General features: G+C 44.5%; 1 protein-coding gene across 1 annotated transcript in view; it reads right to left on the bottom strand.

The window, feature by feature from the left end:
- PCP4 (Purkinje cell protein 4) overlaps positions 1 to 20,241 on the bottom strand; it is a 53,015-nt gene that overhangs the window by 14,294 nt on the left and 18,480 nt on the right. The window contains exon 2 of the mRNA XM_019745650.3: positions 13,131 to 13,182. Within this exon, the coding sequence (XP_019601209.1) occupies positions 13,131 to 13,182 (52 nt within the window). The remainder of the gene's footprint in view (positions 1 to 13,130; positions 13,183 to 20,241) is intronic.

The raw sequence follows: 20,241 nt of genomic DNA on the forward strand, positions 1-20,241 counted from the left end.
TGGCATGGCGACAACTAACCCATGTCTAAGCTCAGCAAAAATTTGGTGCTAACTATCTCTCTATTTTCTTCCAAAATGCCTGGGAAACGATTATTGAGTGTGACTACCTGGAGGAATATTTAGGGCACTTTTCGTGGCCAGAAAAGGCATTATAACCTACAACAGGCATCTCCATGGGCCGTTTCTGATGACCCAGACCATTTACAAAGCACACTACAAAAACACCTTTTTTGGACTGTTGGGAAATTGAATTTGGGTTAAGTGTACATCATTTCAGACAGTCGACAGGACTATGCTTGCAGTGAAATTCGGAAACCCTAAAATCTAAGAAAGGTCGGCAGCAGGAAGACTCACTGTCTCATCGTAATTAGCGCAACTACTAGTGACTCGGAGGGAAGTGAGTTCTGCCGCGTGCAAAGGTCGGTCCTTCCTTTCACCCTGGGGTCCGTGAGCTAATTGTGAAGGCGGAATGTGAAGTGGCAGTTATGCCTCTCACATCAGCCTCTGGCCGTGAAAGCAGCTCTACCATCGGAGCAGACTGTGCTTTCTAAATGAATGCCGGAGCACCATTCAATTTTCAGTTATCTTCGGGGTCTGGGACAGTGGAATGGCAGAGAGAGAAGAACATGCTTTAAACGTATGGAAGAAGTCACTTGCCAAGCACAAAAATAGCAGCAAGCTTTCATTTCACATAATTGTAAATTACCGGAAGGGGTGTTCTCCGAAACGTTGTGAAGGAGGCCATATCACTGTCTTCCCCGACCCCCTCCCCTGCCTCCTACCGGGGTCTATGAAATCAATACATGTTTCAGCTGGTCAAAGGTCAACTCAATTCCAGATCCCAACAGGAAAAAGGAAAGTGGCAGCTGGAACAGGACGACTGTGGCCAGTACCCAGAAGCGCCCCCCCTCCCCAGAAAGCTGGGAAGGAGCATCTACTGTTTAGGTTTTGGGGAGCAGGAGAGGGAGTCTTCATCAAGGGAAATAATTCTTAAATGTCTTATGAATTCCAATCTAGTTATATGCAAGTAATTAGCCTTCTCACTCGTGACAAGCAGCAATTTCTGTAAAAATAATAATAATAACAAGTACTCCACATAATGCTGAAAAAAGCGAAGTTTATAAATAATTACATTCTAAGTTCAGTGGTCCCAATACTGGCTGTCCTTCTTCCCTCTGGAACTTCCAATGTCCGGCTTACGTCAGAGGGGCTCAAAGCCTCATTTCCTTCTGGAATATCCTCACTGAGGTGTGTGAGACAACAGTTCCCCCGGCTGTGTGGGGAACGAAAGGGATGAAGATTTGGGTTCTGCTTCGCACTTAATTAAGAGAAGAAGATGATCTTTCTCATAGTTTTTAAGCAGCTCATCTTGCAGTCACAAGTTTGAAGTTTAACTCAAAGCTCGCTCTAAATGAAAGCAAATCCACTCCCTGATGCCTCTCCAGGAGAGGGAAGGAAATTCTAGCATCTTCTGCTAAACCGCTGGCTGGGGACAGGTTTGAGCTACATCCATCCCAGGTTAACTCCCAAGCCTCAGGCCAGGCAGCTGCTATTCCAGGGCTCTCAGGACACCTACAGTCACTGGTGGCCCCGTGGCAAAACCTTTCCTGTGGCCACTGCAGCTGCCTATGTGGCTTCCAGCCCCTAATCACTGGAGGAGGCCTGCCCACATCTTACTCCTTTGGTTCCTGGTGGGCCCAAACGCCAGGAGCCAGGAAGCTTGGGCCCCCTCCCTCCTGCTAATAACCTGACCTGCAGGGGGAACCGTGCCTGCTCCGCCCCCCACCCCATCTATTTCCCTGTTGACTTGGGCTCCATCAGACTTTCCCTTCAGTGCACAGCTCTGGATCCATTCTCACACACTCCCACCCGCCACCCCATCCTGGCTGCACTCCCATTAGGGACCCCGCCTCCATGTTTGGCCACCTCCCTTTTCTTCTAAGTAACACCTGGGGAGCTCGGGCTTAAACTGACGGCCTGGAACACACGTCAACCTTCACAGGGACAGCCTAATTGCTCTAAGAATGTCAAGTACATCATCTCTCAAAAATAGAGCTGACTGCTTTTCTTTCTTTAAAAATATTAGGCCAACCAATGACACTACACAGTTAAAATAAAAGGATGATACAGATGGACTGCTTTTCTGACTTTTTCTTCCTGAAATCAACCCAGAATTGGTATACAAAAATCATTCCCACTTTGTCTTTGTAAAGCTGTGATCACTTATAGTATAATAGGCTGCATTTTTTCATCAGGGAAAACTGAGAAGGGCCTGGGGTGACCTGGCCCCAAGGTCCTGCAAGGAAAGTGCATTGGCAAGACGCACGGCAATTTTTCAGCTCCTGCCGTCCTGACCCAATGTCTGCCCTCTTCCCGCTCTTCCCAGCCATTGTGCTGTAGCTTTGGGTGGGTTCATCGAGTGCGTGGTCCAAGAGGCCATCAGAAGACAGAAAGAGGGAGATCTGGGTAGTTATGCCGTTGCCTCGTTCTCTGCTAGGGTTGCCAGATAAAATACACAGTGTTCAGTTAAATGTGAACTTCCGATAAACAACGAAAAAATGTTCAGTGTAAGTATGCTCCAAATATTCCACGGGTCATATTTATACCATAAACTTTTTTTTTTGGCTTATCTGACGTGGAAATTTAACTGAACATCTCGTATTTTTATTTGCTAAATCTGGCAACCTTGAAAGTCTGCAAAATTGTCCAGAAGTTCAGGTATGTCCTTTAACAGAAGAACGCATCCCCACCGGACGATCCCCCCACACTGCACCCTCTCTGGATTCCGGTGCCTCCTTCCCAGCCCCGCCACTGCTATTCTGAGGTCTACACCGCTCTTTGTGTGTTTCCCTACACCCTGGACACCTTTGCAAATGGTCCCTTTGCAGTTAGGTCTCCTCAGATTACGCAGGTGGCCTGTGCTCTCCGTTTCCTCCCAGCACCATGACTGATCCATTCATCACGAAGCCCTGCTGACTCCATTCTCCAAGCATCGCTCTTTTAAAATATTCCATCACCACACATATTTGGTGTCAGCAAATATTTCTGAATGAATGAATGAACGAATGAGCAAAACAAAGTTAGCGTCCATACTGTTTTTACAGCATCTCTTTTCTGGTTATTAAAGACCTTAAAGTCTGCACTGTGAAGAGATTACATTCTAACCAACAAAGCACAGAAAGCTACCAAGGATGTACTGCCAGGAGGGGTGGAGTGAGAAGGGAAGGACCAACCAATGTGCTGGCAAGACGAGAGAGGTTTCAGTACGTTCCAGTTAACCATCACTGCGAAACGAATTACCCCAACACTTAGCAGCTTAAACACAAGAACTGAGTGTTGTCTCCCAAGGTCCATAGGTCGGTGGGCTCAGCTGGGCCCTTCTTACTGGCGCCTTCCATGCAGTTGCAGCCAGATGGCCCTGGAAGCTGGGGTCACCTGGAGGATCTCTGCCCACCTGTGTGCCAGCCTGGCCGGGGTACCCAGCAGCCACTGGCAGGTTGGGCATCGATCCAGGAGCTGCTCCACGTGGCTAGCTCAAGCTTCCTCAGAGCACGATGGTTTCAAGGTAGTCGGACTTCTTAAGTGGCAACTGGCTTCTCCCACTGCAAACACTCCCAGAGAGGAAAAGGAGAAGCCCCCAGTTTCTAAGGTCCAGGCCCAGCAAGTCACGTGCCTTCCTGTGCTGTGCGCGGTTGGTCTAAGGGGTCACAGCCTACCTGACGCAGGAAGGGGGACTCAGAACCCCCTCTCCAGGGGCCAAAGACCTTGTAGTCATCTTTGATCCTCCATAAAGCATGGTGCAAAACCAGAAATCATAGAAATTGACAACCAGTATACAAAGTGACCCAGGATATTTGCTAAGTCCATTAACAAGTAAGGAAACACAGAAAAAGCAGGGAAGTTTTATGCCCCTTGTTTGTGAAATTAGATTCAAATTAATTTTCACACCAAGGAGTTTCCAATTATCTATCTCCTTACTCCAGGATAGCAGTTTAGAAAATGCTGGAAGAAAATGTACCATGAAATAAATAATGCATGTTTGTTTTTTTAAAAAAGGACGTTTGTATGTGGCACCCATCACAGGCCAGCCTCACAGCAGGCAACGTGCGCAGGGTCCCACACTCAGAAGGCCCAAGCTTGACTAATGCTCTGCCCGAGAAGTTTTTAACAAGGGCCATGTTTCCATTTTCCCACGGACCCTACCACTGATAGTTGGCCCTGCCCCTCACAGAGGGTAGAAAATGAAAGGCGGTAACCATCAGAGAACAACTGGGAAGGAGATTGTTAGGCCGTGTCTTCCAGAGCACTTGACTGGGTGACACTGCTCCAGTCTTGTGACAAAGTCCGTCTGATGTGTGGTGGCTCGAGGTATTTATCTGCTCTCCTGACTCCCCTGAAAAAGTGAGTGCGATGGCACCTGCCACTGTGGCAAAGCCAGTGATGCCACCAGTCTGCTGGACTAGGTCTCAGCTCAGGGCCAAAATCTCCACTGTCACATCTGGAATACAGTCAAGAAGGTCATGATCACCTTGCAGAGGGAGAGATGGTTACTAGACTCATCGTGGTGATCACGTAGTAAGATATATACACATCGAATCACTATGTTGTACCCCTGAAACTAATACAATATTGTATGCCAATTATACTTTAATAAGGAAATCTTTTAAAAAGATTCAGAGCCAGTCTATTCTCAGCTTGCCCACGTTAATGAAAATCAGTCAATTCCTAAACACAAGGAGAAGCCCACTTAAGAGAGAATAAAAATTGTACCTGGAGAGAAATAGCACCAGTTCCTGAATGAATAGTCCAAATTGAGCTAAATCTTCACAATTAATTAGCATCGATCAGAAACTCCAGTGTTAGTGATTGAGAACGCTGGAGGAAACCAGTCAATAATGTTGAGTGGAATTCACATGCGCTCACGCCAGGCCCCTGGGGCTCCCCCCAGGACCATATTCTAGAACCACTGGCAGAGAGCTTTCTTGTGAGATGCAGGGACACCCCTGCCCTTGGGTCTAAAGCAGGTTCAGTGGTGGTTCTAAGGGTGCCCCGGAGATGGTCACAGGGACACCAAGACTTCTTGTTCGCTGAGCAATAGTATAGAGCATTCATTATGAACACAAAAGGGACTCGCGTCATTCCGATATCTGTGTCAGTCAGAGCGACAGTCATGCCAGAGCCTCCCGTGAAAGCTCACCCAGTGAGCGCCTAACCAGGTAGCTCCAGACACAGGGTGGAGTGTGACCACCTGGACACTTTATGGGACTGCAGGTGGGGGCACCACTCCCAGTCTCGGGCATAAGACCAGAGCTCACTGACGGCTCCTCGCTCAGGCCTTCCCCGACGAGCTGACAGCCGCACCTGCACTCGTCCCAGACGGAGCCCCCGAAACCTCACCTCACGTCCTGACCGTCTCACCGGCCTGACCCGACACCCGGGGAAACGCACACCAGCGCCTCGGGACTCTCGCTGAACACAGGACTCTCTCTCATGCTTCTTTCCTAAGACTCTGTTTGCCTCGCCCAACCCCTACCGCTTGCACACCTGTGGGAGCCTCCTGTGTGAAATCACTCCGCCTGGACTATTGGGGACTGTGCTCTGGCCGGAGCCTTGGTTACGTGGGAAACCGAATAGCAGGACTGGATCCAAGGCTTTATTCTCATAGTCTGACGTTGTGGAAAGACACACACGTGTGAGACTGCTCTTTGACAGCCGCGTCCCGCTCATGACAGCAATGCATGTGGGAGAGCAGGTCCAGCCTAAGAGAGAAATCCAGTTTCTGAAGACAGTTTATACTGTTTTATCAACGGAGAACATCCTTTCCCAGGGAGACTCACTGACATTTCTACAGGCTTTTGTAATCACAGATGAACCCCACTAATAGGAAACCTACAAACCTCAACCATCTTATCACGTATCCCAGGCTGAAATTCAGGTTGGTCCTCTCTTCTGAAAAGCTACTTGCTGTGCAAATTAATTCTATAAATAAAATTATGAGTGTATCACCTACTTAAAAGTCAAGAATGTTTTCAAGCGCTTGAGAAATGTTATGTCCATATGGATAACTGATAAACAGAATATGAAACTTTCTGTCTCCTGCTTGGGGCAGGACTCTAAAGGACAGAAGGATCATTATTTTCCTGGTACAACTTGGTTCACAGGCTTAAAAAGATCTTAAATGACAATTTTTTAGCATAATTTATATTTCAGTTTTTCACTAAAGCATATGGGCCTTCTCCATTTGATGTGGAACAAAATTCTATCTTCAGTTAGTCTAAAGTTATCCAATGTTTAATCTCAAAAAGAAGAAGGAGAAGCAGAACGAGGAGGAAGGAAAGAAGGCAGAGAGGGAAGAAGGGAGGGAGGGAGAAAAAGTATGGATACACCCACAAATTAATATATTGCTTCAATGTTTTAGTTTAAAAATTAACATGGCTGTCCCTGTAATTAGTTTGACATCACCTGTGTTTGCGAGAGGCTAGTTAACTAAATTGATGAGCTAATGACGCTGTTGAAACTCTGGTTCTCAGCATGGGCAAGCCGTTAACCTTATTCTGTTCCTTAGTCTGTTCCATTGACTCACACCACAGCCCACTCTAGCTGCCAGTTTGCAACCTTAACCCCCGTCAAGCGGGAGCTCAGGAGAGAGTATAAGTGGAGACAACCTGGTGTGTTTGGACTGCTGGCCAGATAACCAAAGCTCCCCATCTCTGACTAATGTGTCCGTGGGCAAATCACCTGACTTTCTGAGCAGCTTTGCCTGGCATGGCCTCCCTACCCACCCTCCAAGTCTGCAGTGGAATCAAACAGGAGATTATGCACGAGATTGACGGTTCTGAGTTCCTTGTCAGCACTAATTCCTAAAGTAATCTCCAGTCAACTCACTTGTTGGACCGTATTACCGATCGACCAGGTTTGTGTGGAGACCCTGATGGTTTAAAGGTCTGGCTTCACAAGCAATTGCAATTTAATTCTTTCCCCATCTGGATCACTAGCAGAAGCAACCTTGTGTACCCATATGTCCACATCCTCCTCCTGGCACATGGATTCCTTAGAGTGTGCAGAGCCAACAACACAAAGGACATCCCGCTCGTAATATTTGAAAGCCGTATTAGTATTTCATCCACTGTTGTTTCGAATTTGTTTTTCTATTTGCTTCAAATGTAGAAAAAGAAGGAGCGAAAAGCCAAGAGACCCCCGATGGAGAGCAGAACCATTTGACTTTTCGCCACGAAAGCGTCACGTGTCTGCGGTTTTCACGGCAGCACTCGACACATCCGCACAGTGAATCCTGGGCTTCGTGCAGCCCATGGTTTCAGTGAACTAGCAGGAAAGATTTCCAGCTTCCTGGCCTGGAAATCGGGGCACACCTTAGAGACCAGTCGCTTTAGGAAAGTGTTTTTCCCACAGCCAGGGGCAGCCCGTAAATATTTGAAACAGCACATTTCTGATACATGTTGCCACTCAACATTCTTTGTCTTTGTGGCTTTTCGAAGAGTCTTAGCATAGGACCGTCAGTGCCCACTAAACTCCTACTGAAATCTAGGCTCGATTGGAAGGGAGCTTCACAAGGCCCTGGCCCCAGACGCCCGCACACACAGCCTGTGGAAAAACCACAAACAACTCTGTATTGCAGCTGCAGGCTCCTCTCAGTCGGCCCTCAGACTCCCATCTACCGCATCCCACGTCTGAAATAGAACCAGGTGATGTCAACTGCTGTAGGCAGATACGTGGCGCCATTCCCCGGTAGCCGTCCTAGAAACTGCATTTCTTCCTCTTGCCGCTCATCCCACGCTTCCCATGCACAGGAGCATGAAGACCCAGGCAAAGCCTCCTGCCAGATGCGACCGTCTCCCTCCGTGTGATAGAGAGCGCTGTCAGCTTTTGTTCCTGGATCTACCCTCGGCTCCTTCTTACTCCAAGCTGATCTACTTTCCCACGTGAGAGCTCACTCCTCACCCTTCCAAGGAGCGGTGATAGATGAAATATATCTTAGGCAAAACCTGCCCAAGTCCATTCGTACTTATTGAAAGATCGTCATGCACAACAACAAACACCAAAAGGAAAACGTTTGGTATCTGTTGGATGATCTGCAGTCAAAGGGGGCGGGAAGGCGTGCAAAGTGTTTGGGGAACAAATAATGAATCGCATTCCTTATTTGAAAAATCATGCTCAGATTCACAGCAGTGTAGCTGTCTGTCTATGAAAACAGGTCTTTCTCAGTTCATTTCTTTCTCCACCTATTTGATAGCAGAAAAATAAAATCACAATGTGTGTGTGTGTGTGTGTGTGTGTGTGTGTGTGTGTGTGTGTGTGTCTCAAATCCAAAGGTGAGATAAACATCTTTGGTTTTGGCTTTATTCAAAACCAGGAGAGGAGAGTAGTACCCAGCACAACAACGTTTATTCATCGTAAGCAATGACTAATCGTATCAAAGCAAATGAAATCTTATGTGTTCCTAGCATCTCCCCACACCTACTAGAAATTTCCCAAGCCACAGTGTTTCCCAAAAAAGGGGCACACCTATTCAAGTATGGTGCTTGAGTGTTTGCTCAGCATCTCAGACCTCAGAGAAATACAACTGCAGTCAGCCTCTTCGTAGGCTCAGTATAATACCTGCCTTCCGGGAATTTACCTATAGCCTGATCTGGAGCGGATTCTTTTACTAAAATCAGGTGTGTCTCTGCCCTTCACCGCCAAAGACAGATCTTTTTGGAAATAAATGTATCACAGCTCACTAAGTCAAGAGAAATCCATTCCAGTTTTAGAAATTCAATTTAGCTCGGGTAAGCCTCCAAGCACTGAAAGGAAGCTCCGTCACAGGTTTATTATTCATAAATCTTTCCTTCGGATTGCAAATCTCCCAGCAGTCACTCTCCTTTCAGTATTTTTTTGACTTTTATATGTCAATAAAAATTTTTAACTCTTGGAGCATGAGGCCACAGATGAAGATATCCAGCAAAATTACTGTCTTGCAAAAAAATCTTTCAGTTGTCTCCAAACTGGTAATTGATGGTGAATAGTCTAGATTCAAATGGTTGTGTCTGTATCTATAAACGTGTTTGAATTTAATTCAGCAGATGAGTTGTAACTGGAGCTGCGAACTATTGTTTCACTCAACTAGGGCTTTATATCAAGAAACAAATGAAATTCTTGGCTTGAACTAATCAAATAATGAAGTACTTTGTTCACATGGGAATGAAAACCTCTGAACCACCAAGATCCTAATGACTTTATTTTTAATTAAAAAAATAATAGCCCTAATATTTCTAAAAAACCTATCTCCATAATGCAGACGAGATGAGAAACATCTGGATTTGATAGGTTGTGTATTCAAAGGTTGGTTCCTGGAAAGTGAAGAGGCATTCTGGGTATATGTCTGACAATTAAGTTCGCGGACACATTCTAGACAAAATGGTCCATACCTCACTGCTGAATATCACTACGGTCACCTTCAAAATATTCCCCTTGGGAAGCTATGCACCGACGCCAACACCTAGTCTACCCTTCAAAGCAATTTTGGAACTCTTTTTTTGGAATGGCCATCAGAGCTGTTGTCGTATTACCCTTGATGTCCTGAATGTCATCAAAATGTCTTCCTTTCAATATGTCCTTTATCTTTGGGTAAAGAAAGAAGTCATTGGGGGCCAGACCAGGTGAATAGGGAGGGTGTTCCAACAGTTTTTTATTTAATGGCTAAAAACTCCCTCACAGACAGTGCCATGTGAGCTGGTGCATTGTCGTGATGCAAGAGCCACGAATTGTTGGCGAAAAGTTCAGGTCGTCTAACTTTTTCACGCAGCCTTTTCAGCACTTCCAGATAGTAAACTTGGTTAACTATTTGTCCAGTTGGTACAAATTCATAATGAATAATCCCTCTGCTATCAAGAAAGGGTTAGCAACATCATTGCAACAAGTTTGTGAACTTAATTGTCAGACCTCCGGTAGAGTGGTAAGTGTCATATTTCATGGGCATTCTGGATATGGAGTGAAAAACTATCATATTTCACATCAGTAAATACCATGGCAACAACAACAAATCTTGGAATTACAAGAATCTGGATTCCAAGCCAATAGCCCTCTTGAGAAAATATTTACTATAACAAAATTCCAACAGAGCCCAGGAATTTGGATCCCTCTGGAGTTTTAATGTATATGACTTGTGTCTTCTGTGATCTAAATTGCAATTTCAAGGCTTTCATAACTCACTCCCATAGTCTTCATGCTTTAAGTGTTAAATGGAGACCTAAACTAAATTTATAACATTTTAAATAAAAACTTTGACTTATAGATGATTAATGAAATTTGGGATTAATTGGCTACTTACAATTAACTGACTACTGTCCAAATCTCATAACATTTTGATGTTCTATGCTTCATATTTCTATTCTCTGGGACCCTGCTCCTTGAACACATGTAGGCAGTTTCATTTGTGTTAGGAGGAAATATACATTAAGGTAAAAGATCTCTCTAGATACCTGTGATGACAGAGTAAAATAATTTGAATTTCAGTGGAATATAATATTGGTTAAAACAAATATTCTTCTCATATTATGAATTTAAGAATGAAAAATTAAGCAACTTCGGTTTTTAGGAAAATGTCTTTTAGACCACTTCTAGAAGTCTTTACCCCAACTTTTGTTAGGTTGTTACTGATTTTATCTGTTCATTTTTAGAGGCAAAAGCACAAAGTTAATATAATAAAAGATCGTGTACATCATACATGAGCAGTTATGTTAATATGCATAATAATTTGAATTTATGTAGCACCATTATTCCATAACTATCAAATAAACTCTCATTCTAAATACCCCTTTTTCTTCTCAGAAGTGACTATCCTCTGATATCTAGAATTATATAAAGAAGGGCTTTCCTCATAGCATCTTGAATTTTTCCTTTCAATTAATTTTTATACCTCCAGAAAAGACACACTCGGTTTTCACTAGAATGGCTCAATTTGGTGCTGAAAGAAATTCCATGCCTTGGAATGGCAGAAAGTCATAATTCCCGTTGGTGTAAAGCTCGGAGCGTATAGATGTGCTTCAAAGGGCAACAGGGTAAAGCTGAGTGGCAGAGGCATTGAACGCAGGGACCTAACTCTGTCAGGCACAGGACCCCACTGTGCCTGATCTTCAGACTCCAGGCCACCCACACATGACACGGGAGTGACACTAGAGCAGCAGTTCTCACAGTGTGAACAAGGAACCCCCAGGATGCCTCCCTCCTTTGAGGAAGCATTCAAAATCAAAATTACTTTTATAGCACTAAGGGTGTTTTGTTGTTGTTTTTGTTTCGTTTTTTGCTTTTTAAAATCTCATTCTCTCCTTAATGCACAGTGGAATTTTCCAGAGGCTCCATGGCCTGTGACATTACAACATGTTGAAAGCAGTGGCAGTAGTCTTCTATTAAGCCAGATATTAAAGAGATTGGCAAAAATGTAAAACGTTGCTATTCTTTCACTAAATATTCTTGTCTGTTTTGGAAAATATAATTGCTTTTCATTTTTAAATGTTACTTACGCTAACATAGCATAGGTTTATCACTGTATTTTTAATGAATGCACAAGTAAATCTTTCTAGAATTTCTCTGCTTCAATTTCTAATACAGGACCCATCAATAGATATAAACAACATAAACAAAAGTTTCTGGGGGTCTTCAAGAATGTTTAAGAATGGAAAGGAGGTGTGAGAGCAAAGGAAGTTGGACAACTGAGGCAATAGCGTATCTTCAAGAAGGCTTTTCCCTTCCCCAATAAAATCTTAAAAAAAAAAAAAAAAAAAAGAAGGCTTTTGACTATACAACCCCATGATTCTAAGGTTGTGAGGTTCACGGAAATGAACACAATGAGGAGATGGATACGGATCTGTGCCGCAGGAAAATTGGGAAGCTCCTGTGGGGCAGTCCCTTCTTCTCCAACTCACACAGAGGAGACAAGAAGAGCCCTGGGCTTCATGAAAAGCTTGCAAAAGAACTTATTTCCTTCCCGTCCTCCCTGCCAGCTCTGATCAGGATATTCTTGAGCAACACTCCCTCTACTTACTGATATGATGACCTTTCACCCCAGAGGTCACCATGCTGACCCTACCTAATAGGATGGCCTGAAACAGGTGGGTAAGTCAGATGAGTGCAGTACAGAGGAACATTCTAGTACTTGGGTCTTGCTCAGGTCCTAGCTCAAACTCATGACAGAGCATCCAAAGTGGCTCTGAAGCCCCCAAGGAATTTTTGCTGCTGGTGTGTGAGACTGGCATCATCTACAATTGGAGGGACAGGCACCAGCACATATCCTGTCCAGCTGGAGGAAGGACTAGCTTTACACAAAAGGTCCGTTCACTTTATAATTCACTTTATAACAAAAAGTAAGAGCGCCCAGAATCTAACCTCCCCAGAACCCTAACTGCAGTCCTGGGCACTTACCAGGACTTTTCATTATTATAAGTCATCCTCCATCACAACCACTAAAATTGGGGAGCTGGGCTTACACCTGGCTCTGTCTCCTTCTAAGACCATATTCCTCCCATTCCTGGTCACATTTCAGCTCTTCCACTCCCAGCCTCAGTTTCTCCATCCATATGATATGATCATTCCTACAACTTAAGGCCAAGGTGGAGGCTGCAGTCACAGGCTACGATTTCTCCCGTCTCCGCTACTACTTGTATTTGCTGGTCAGTCATTGATCCTGTACCTGCCCTGGGACCAGCACTGTGCTCTGTGTACAGGGATGGCTGAAGCAGATTTTAAAACCTCCTTTAAGGAGCCAAGCACTTCACAGCTTTCAAAGCACTCATTGCACTTGATCTCATTTTATCCTCACAATAACTCCGATGCTTGTCACCAAGCCTAATGAGGAAAGCAGAGAACTATATTTGCATTGTCATTACCATGCTGCCCAGAATGGGAGTCTTCCTTTGGAGAGGAAACAGTTCTTATTACACTGCATTTAGCTAGCTCAGTTTCCTTTGTAAAACCAGACCACAGCACTCACTGAGAATTGCTAAACTCCACTGGAAGCCACAGTGCAGACATATAGCGTAAGCTGATTTCAGTGGAAGGCATGATCCACACCTGCGATGTGCCCAAGGGGGTAGGTGCCAAAAAAGGCAGTCATCGGACTACTCGTGGCATCTTACCGTTTTCTCCGGATGTCTTGTCTTTTCCATTGGTTGCCCCAGCACCTTGTCGCTAAAAACATAAAAAAAGAAAGTTGTTACCAGATATATTCAGAATTATTTTTGTTTCTTTCATTGTTTCCAATATCTCTTATATTATATCAAGTTCTATGTTACTTTAACTCAGATGGTTTAAACAAGGTACTCATGAGACGAGGAAATGATCAACTCAAGAAAGGATCTACTAAAGTTGCACAGACTGCCTCCCTCATCCATAAAAGGGACACCCAATGGGAGACTATTGTTGATGGAACATAATCTCATTGAAAACATGAGGGGAACAGCCAGTAGCTTGCACCAACTGTGAGAAGATCGCAACTGTCACCTTTGTCAATGGTGGCCATTATACTGCTCTATCTCATTCTAAACACCATGTCCAATGTCTTATTTTTAAATACATTTTAATCAACTAAAAAGATATTATGTTGCTGCTCCTACCATGAGATATTCTTCTGTCATCACTTATGCCTATCCTGTGCATTGTCAGTGTACCAGGTTGACCAGAAGTATGACTATTTTATGGTTAGACTTAAATCTTTGAGTAAGAGTCTCTGGGTGTGAGGTCTGGGGAGCTGTGTCAAATGCATTACATGTGTACACATATGACCATGTTTCCTCAAAGCTTATCCTGCTACTGTCTTTAAATAATATGATGTTCTAGTCCATGGAGAGAGAAGTATTTTGTCAATCTAATTTTCTAGTAATTATTGAAAATATGCTTTAAGTTGAGAAGGATTGAAGAGACTGCAACGTCTCTAACTTTCAAGGGAAGAAAATTAAGCCAGGTAGGGAGCCTGATTTGTTCAAAGTCATGCAGCTAATTGGTGGCACCGTCAAGACTGGAGACTGGACTTTCTTGTCCATAGGCTAGCGTCTTGCAGGAATTGTCATTGTTACATAACTGTCTGAATGGGACTCTGGAAAGAGAGGCAGAACACTGAGCAAGGAGAAAACCACAGGAGGTGACTCCCTCTGAGGGATAAAGCTGCCCTTAAAATTTCATTTGGGTCAAGAACTTCAACCTAAAGACAATATTAAAGAAATAATAATCAGTTCCCATTAGAGTCAATGTCGTCGTGAGAAATTCCCAGGTCCTTGGTCAATCCTTGATTAGGAAAATCTTGCTTTCAGGTTCTGATTAGTATAAATAGGGTGAATGATAAAGACGTTAACAAAGTTAACCATCCCTGTGTATGCTTATTGCCTTGTGCAGATAGATGAGAACCCAAGAGAGACGAAGTCAAGTCTCCCATTTGCTACCAACCCTACTACACACATACACACACACACACTCACACACTCACACACATACACACTCACACTCACACACTCACACTCACACACACTCACACACTCACACTCACACACACACACTCACACACACACACACACTCACACGTGCATACACTAAATCCCAGTCAATGTGAAATGCAAATACCCACCCGGGGTCAGGGAGATGCTCTGCCCCGATCTGAGAGGGGAAAAGCACCGTTCTCTAGCAGGAAGTGGCAGGAAAGTAGACAAGTTGGAAAGTTTACACAAATAGGGTCCTTTCTTCATATTAAGCTGGAGCATCTGAAATGTTCAGAGTGGCAGCTCCTGCCCCTGTCCCATGGAGGGAGACGTCCACAGTGCTTAGCCAACCATCAGTTGTTCTTCAACAAACTCCATTCAGGTCCCCACGTTACGGCAGCGTTACTTACAGCACTTACTTTGTAATATGCACCATCTTGATTTAAACCAAATTACTCAATTCTTAAAGATAATAGATTCACAAGTGAAAACGCCTCTTTCTTCTTGCCTGTGCTTATTCTGATGTCTCTTCTTTACAAACACAAAGCTGGTACGTTCCCTGCACTCAGTGGAAATTGGGCCACCATCATAGAGGATCAAGCAGCTGTCAGCAGCTGAAATACTCCAGGGTTTAAATCCTCCACCCTTCTCTGCATAAATGCATAGGTGGCTCATTGAAAACATCAAATTCCACAAAAAAATGAAGGACAATGTTCTAGTTTAATAAAGTCAAATTAAATGGAATACAAGTACAAAATAGATGCACACTCAATTCCACGGTCTTTAAATACCTCAGACACTGACACTTTTCAAACGTCTTGAATACTTCATTTCATTTTAAAAAATCACTTTTTAGAAACCTCAGGAAATCCAAAATGAAATGTGCATGGGGGAGATAAAGGGGTCATTTTTTTCAGGATTTCTAAGACAGGGTTTTGTGTCAGGTCTCAACTGATGGAGGCAAAATGAAGCTGATAGACGTCACAAGGAGATGGTGTCTCAGATCAGAAAATGATCCTGACAAAAACAGAACCAGTCATTGAAAGCATCTCTTTTCAGAGGACTTTGAGACCTTGTGACATTTTTAAGGCAAGGCTAAGAGCAGCGGGAGAATTATCCAAGAGTTTTCCTGTTCCCTGGGTCTACAGTGCTCAACACATATGATTGTTTCATCGACAGGTGAGGTGGTTGCCATTTCCTGAATCGGTAAATGAAGAGTCTAGGTCAGGCTGGGTTCTGGGGGTGATCAAACACCACACATGCCAGGGCCAGACAAGCTCCAAGTACGCCAATTCTGACAACATCCCTGATAAGGTAGATACCATCCCTGTCCTCATCAGATTGTAGGCTAAGGCATAGACAAGAACGTGGTCAAGGTCATGCAGCTGGAAAGTGGCAGAGACATAACTCCAACCCAGAGATGCTGGCTCCGGCGTCCTGCCTTTGAACCACTGAGCCTGAGCATCTCCCAGTAACGCCCCGAGGGCCTCCCTCAGCAAGTGGGGAGCAGTGAGGCAGGGAGATTCCTGTGTGAAAGTCAGTGTGGCTTCATTAGCACATACAGGCTGAGAGTTCTGAGGACATGATTTATAGGAAGAAGCAGAATCAAACCAAAAGTCCAGGGATAAATTGTAGAATTGTTGTGAGGTGTTGTTTGTTTGTTGTTTTGTTTCTAAGTTTAAATAACACAAGAATTCATAGCTAGACTATGCTAAAATGGATGGATGGATGGATGGATGGATGGATGGATGGATGGATGTCATTCTCCAAAGTTCAGTAGGAAAAAGTGCTACATTTTGCCACCACTTTTTCATAGAAGGTAGCACCCTGAGGAGAAGGATGCCTTTCCTCCCCACCCACTCTCATCCCCAAGTGAGAAAAGACCCAGCTTCCTCCAGCCATTAGCCCCAACCATGAGTTCAGCATCCTGAGAACCTGTGTTGTCTGCTGAACAGAATTAGCCATACCTCAAGAATATCGTCGACTCTAACTGAACTAATAAATAAGATGAAGTGTTACAAGGAAAAGGCATGGTGCACTGTCTTCATGGAAAGGCCCAATATGAGATTCTAGAGGTCCAAGTTCTTTTCTAGAAACGTCAGCAATGGTCCAATGATATCGTGACTACCACCATTGTATCATTCACTTTACATAGCCATCCAACTTCATATAGTAGGGTCTGCAGAGAGCAGGACACATCCTGTCTGACCAAATATGCACAGCAACAATTACCAGGTTAAAGCAGATGTGTAGAATACACTGTCCACATTATAGAGAAAACCAAGCACAATTGAATTGACAGCATCCCGCACGTGGCAATCAATACCTTCCTATCAGCAGAAAATTGCTTCATTGTTTTCAGATTGATCTGGAGAGTCAGTTGTCATGGCCACTAAGGACATCCGTGGTGAATATACATGGACTTTTGCTTATTTTTTTCTTTGGTGTGGGAGCAAGTAGAGGCCAAAAACAAAAAACAAACAAACAAAAAAAAAAAAAACAGCATTGAGTTGAACACCAGCAAAACCAGAACTAGGAGCTCTCATAATTCTGCTTTCAAGAGAATCTCGCTGTGTTTCCTGCTAGCTGCCCCTTGTCATGGCACTTGGCACAGATGTTCTCATTCAGGTCCTCTCCTGGTCAACTCCAGCCTCACACCCACCCTACTGACTTCACATTCATAAAACACGCCTGTTTGGGAGGCTCTGCAGCCCCGGTCCCACCCCAGATCCAGCACCTTCCTCCATATTCTCCTAAATGTCGGGAGGTTAACAGTCCCTTTGTTCACGGCCATCTGAAATCAGAGACCCTGCTGCTCGAGCCAGCTCTGTGCCCATCCTCCTCGGGCACATGGGCATTCCCTCTCCAAACATATCCAGACAGCGTCCCTGTCGTCATTTAAGGGACAGAGGGTCCTGCATGAGGCAGTTCTTGCATTCAATTTACCCTCATGATCACAAATAAGAAAGCTCCTCAGCTCGCCGGAACACAGACCTTCTCCTCAAAACTGCCTCTTTCTATATTGTCCCCATTTCACAGTCAGGAAACGCTCAATACTCGTCTAAGGACTCAAGGCAAGAAGTTGAAATTACAGCCTTAAAGTGACTTTCTTCTCCAGCACAGGCTGCGGCTTGCACATGTGCTGGGGAATGTGTTGAGTGGCTGTCAGGAAACCTGGGGAATGAGACAGAACCACTGCCAGAAGGGGACACCCAGGGGTCCTCAACCCTTAGACACGCACCAAGCACCTCACATCTCACGTCCTTCCTTGTGGTGCTAACGAACAAGACAGCATTTCAGAATTTAATAAACCTGCAATTAAGAGAACCCTAAATAAAGAAGGTGTGTGACAGTTCCTTCTGATACTCTTGTATGCGCTGATTAGCTATAAAGACGCAGGAGTAGTATGAAAAGGCATAATTTTTGAAATCATTTTCCTGACTGTCCTGTTGCAGCAAGGGCTACAGGAAAATAACAAAGAATATGTCTTCGTCTGCTTTCCCAGAAAGCAGAGCCTGAGACAAATGCTGTTTGTGCTACAAATGCGGGGGGCTAGGGAGGAGGGAGGAAGGATGAGAAGAGGAGGGGAGAGAGCCGATGCAAGGATGCCTCATCCAGCTGGCACTGCCAGCTGTAGCCAGATGCTGATCCTGTGCCCTCCGAGGCTGTGCCATCTGCGTCTGAGGACAGAGCCCTGTGGGGAGAAGGCAAACGAGTTACCCACCAGCTCCCGCCTCTTTCTGGTCCAAGCCATGTGTCACAGAGCATTACTTCCTAATGCTTCGAGGCTGGGCTCTGTCTTGCACCTGGCATCTGCCTGGGGACATGGAGGAAGTCCCAGCACAGGAGGTGGAGAGGTGGAGACAGTCGGCGTGGGCAGGAGGTGACATGCTGTTACTTCACACTTGCCTGAAATCTGCGGAGCCCACGCCAAGCTGGCCACCCACAAAGGTCCTCACTGATAGGTCTGGAGTTACACATGGGAGGTGTCTGACTCAGCACATAAATGTGGTTGGCTCACTCTTTTCAACCATGTTGCAAAATCATGGACAATCCTTTCACGGAAGATACCCTACTAGTGGAACAGGCCACATCAACTTTCTGGTAAGGTACCGGCTTTGGGTCCATTTCTGCCTGGACTTTGAGCTGAGAGTGGGTACTAAGGCACGTCTGACTGCTTCCGTGCTACATCTAGGGGCTGTATGCACATCAGTAATCCTTAGGTCTCAGCAGTGTCGGCGTGAATAAAAAGTGAGCTGCCATCCTGCGCATCACCAACAGACGCAAAAACAGCCTGCCCGTGTGTTCTAGCAAAGTCTAGGCTGCCTGTCAAAATGACTGCCTCGATTACGTCTTAGCCCACTCACTCTTCTGCCTGGTGGAACGTGTTACAAAAGCTTCTTGGGGTAGTCACCACTGGGTAAGGCATAACAGGGTAAAAAACTCATGAATCGAGACAAATCCTGCATGGGGTCACTTATATGTAGGATCTGTTTAAACAGAGTAGAAGGGAGGTCAGGGATGAGGGATGGGGGGCATAGGGAGAGGATGGGAAAAGGGCACAAGCTTTCAATTAGGAGATGAATAAGGTCAGAGGATCTAATGTAGAACAATAGCTGATAACGTGTGTTGTAGAATTGAAATTTGCTAAGAGAGCGGAACTTAAAGAATCTTTCACAGTGTACGTCTATCCAATCATCATGGTGTGTACTTTAAGTATGTTACAATTTTACTTGTCAATAAAACTGAAAAATGATACTATTTCAATGCAATATTTTAGAAAATAAGCAGTACTGCAAAACGTCACAAGCAACAAATATCCACATTGGACACAAAGACAGGATCCTTCAGTATTAGTGGTATTTCCTTTTGCCACAGGCTCCTGTGTGGCTGAACCAGGTACTGGACACATGTAGGTAAAAGAGCCACGTAGAATAAGTAAAAGATTCAAGAAGCCAAGTGATTTCAAGGCTTTCAAAAATTATTCTAATACAGTCTTCGAAACCTTTTCGTTTTCAGCTCTCTCAGGGGCCATGACTGTGGGCTATGAATTTGTACTGTCACTTTGAGAGTTTTCATTACACGATTTCTAGAATACAGTAATGAAGGCCCCCATCTTTCATACTTTGCCATTGCTAGCCATAACATTGGGCATGCCTGTCATATGTCATCGTGAAACTGAATTACCCAAACCTGCTTCTCATTAATGCACACTCAGATTATGTCTACTTGGGAAATCAGCCAGTGGGTATTATTTCATCTTTAGGGTGAAACACGAGTTCCCATTAAAGGATATTTATTTTTTATTCCAGAAGTTTGAAAAGAATGAAATATGAAATGAATTCTAGCAGGTTAAATTTGGGGTACAGATGATATTCCAAGATTATTTTCTGAATCTACACCAATAGCACTTAAGTGGATAAATCTATTCATGCTGAAAACTTAGCTTGATATTTAATTTGATGAGATGTGACTTGACTCGAAAGTACCCCTTCAAAAGCCCCTTAGGGTTGGGGAACAAAGAGCCTTCTGAAGCAGTAAGGGCCCCAAGTCACTCCCAGCGTCCCACCTACTCTCCACCCTTTCCTCTCCCATCTCCCCAAGAGACTCACTCATTTTGCCAGCAAATATTGGAAGAAGCTCTATGCACCCACTTGCTTTGGCAACACTGGAGAAAAGATGACAACTCACAAAGGGACAAAGGACAAAGGGACCCCACAGAAGCCTTTGGCTCACAGAGGCGTTTCTTTTCAGCCCGTTATCAAGCCATCAGGGAAGG

This window comes from Rhinolophus sinicus, chromosome 17, assembly GCF_057876585.1.
Source record: "Rhinolophus sinicus isolate RSI-liver-muscle chromosome 17, RSI-T2T, whole genome shotgun sequence".
NCBI lineage: Eukaryota > Metazoa > Chordata > Mammalia > Chiroptera > Rhinolophidae > Rhinolophus > Rhinolophus sinicus.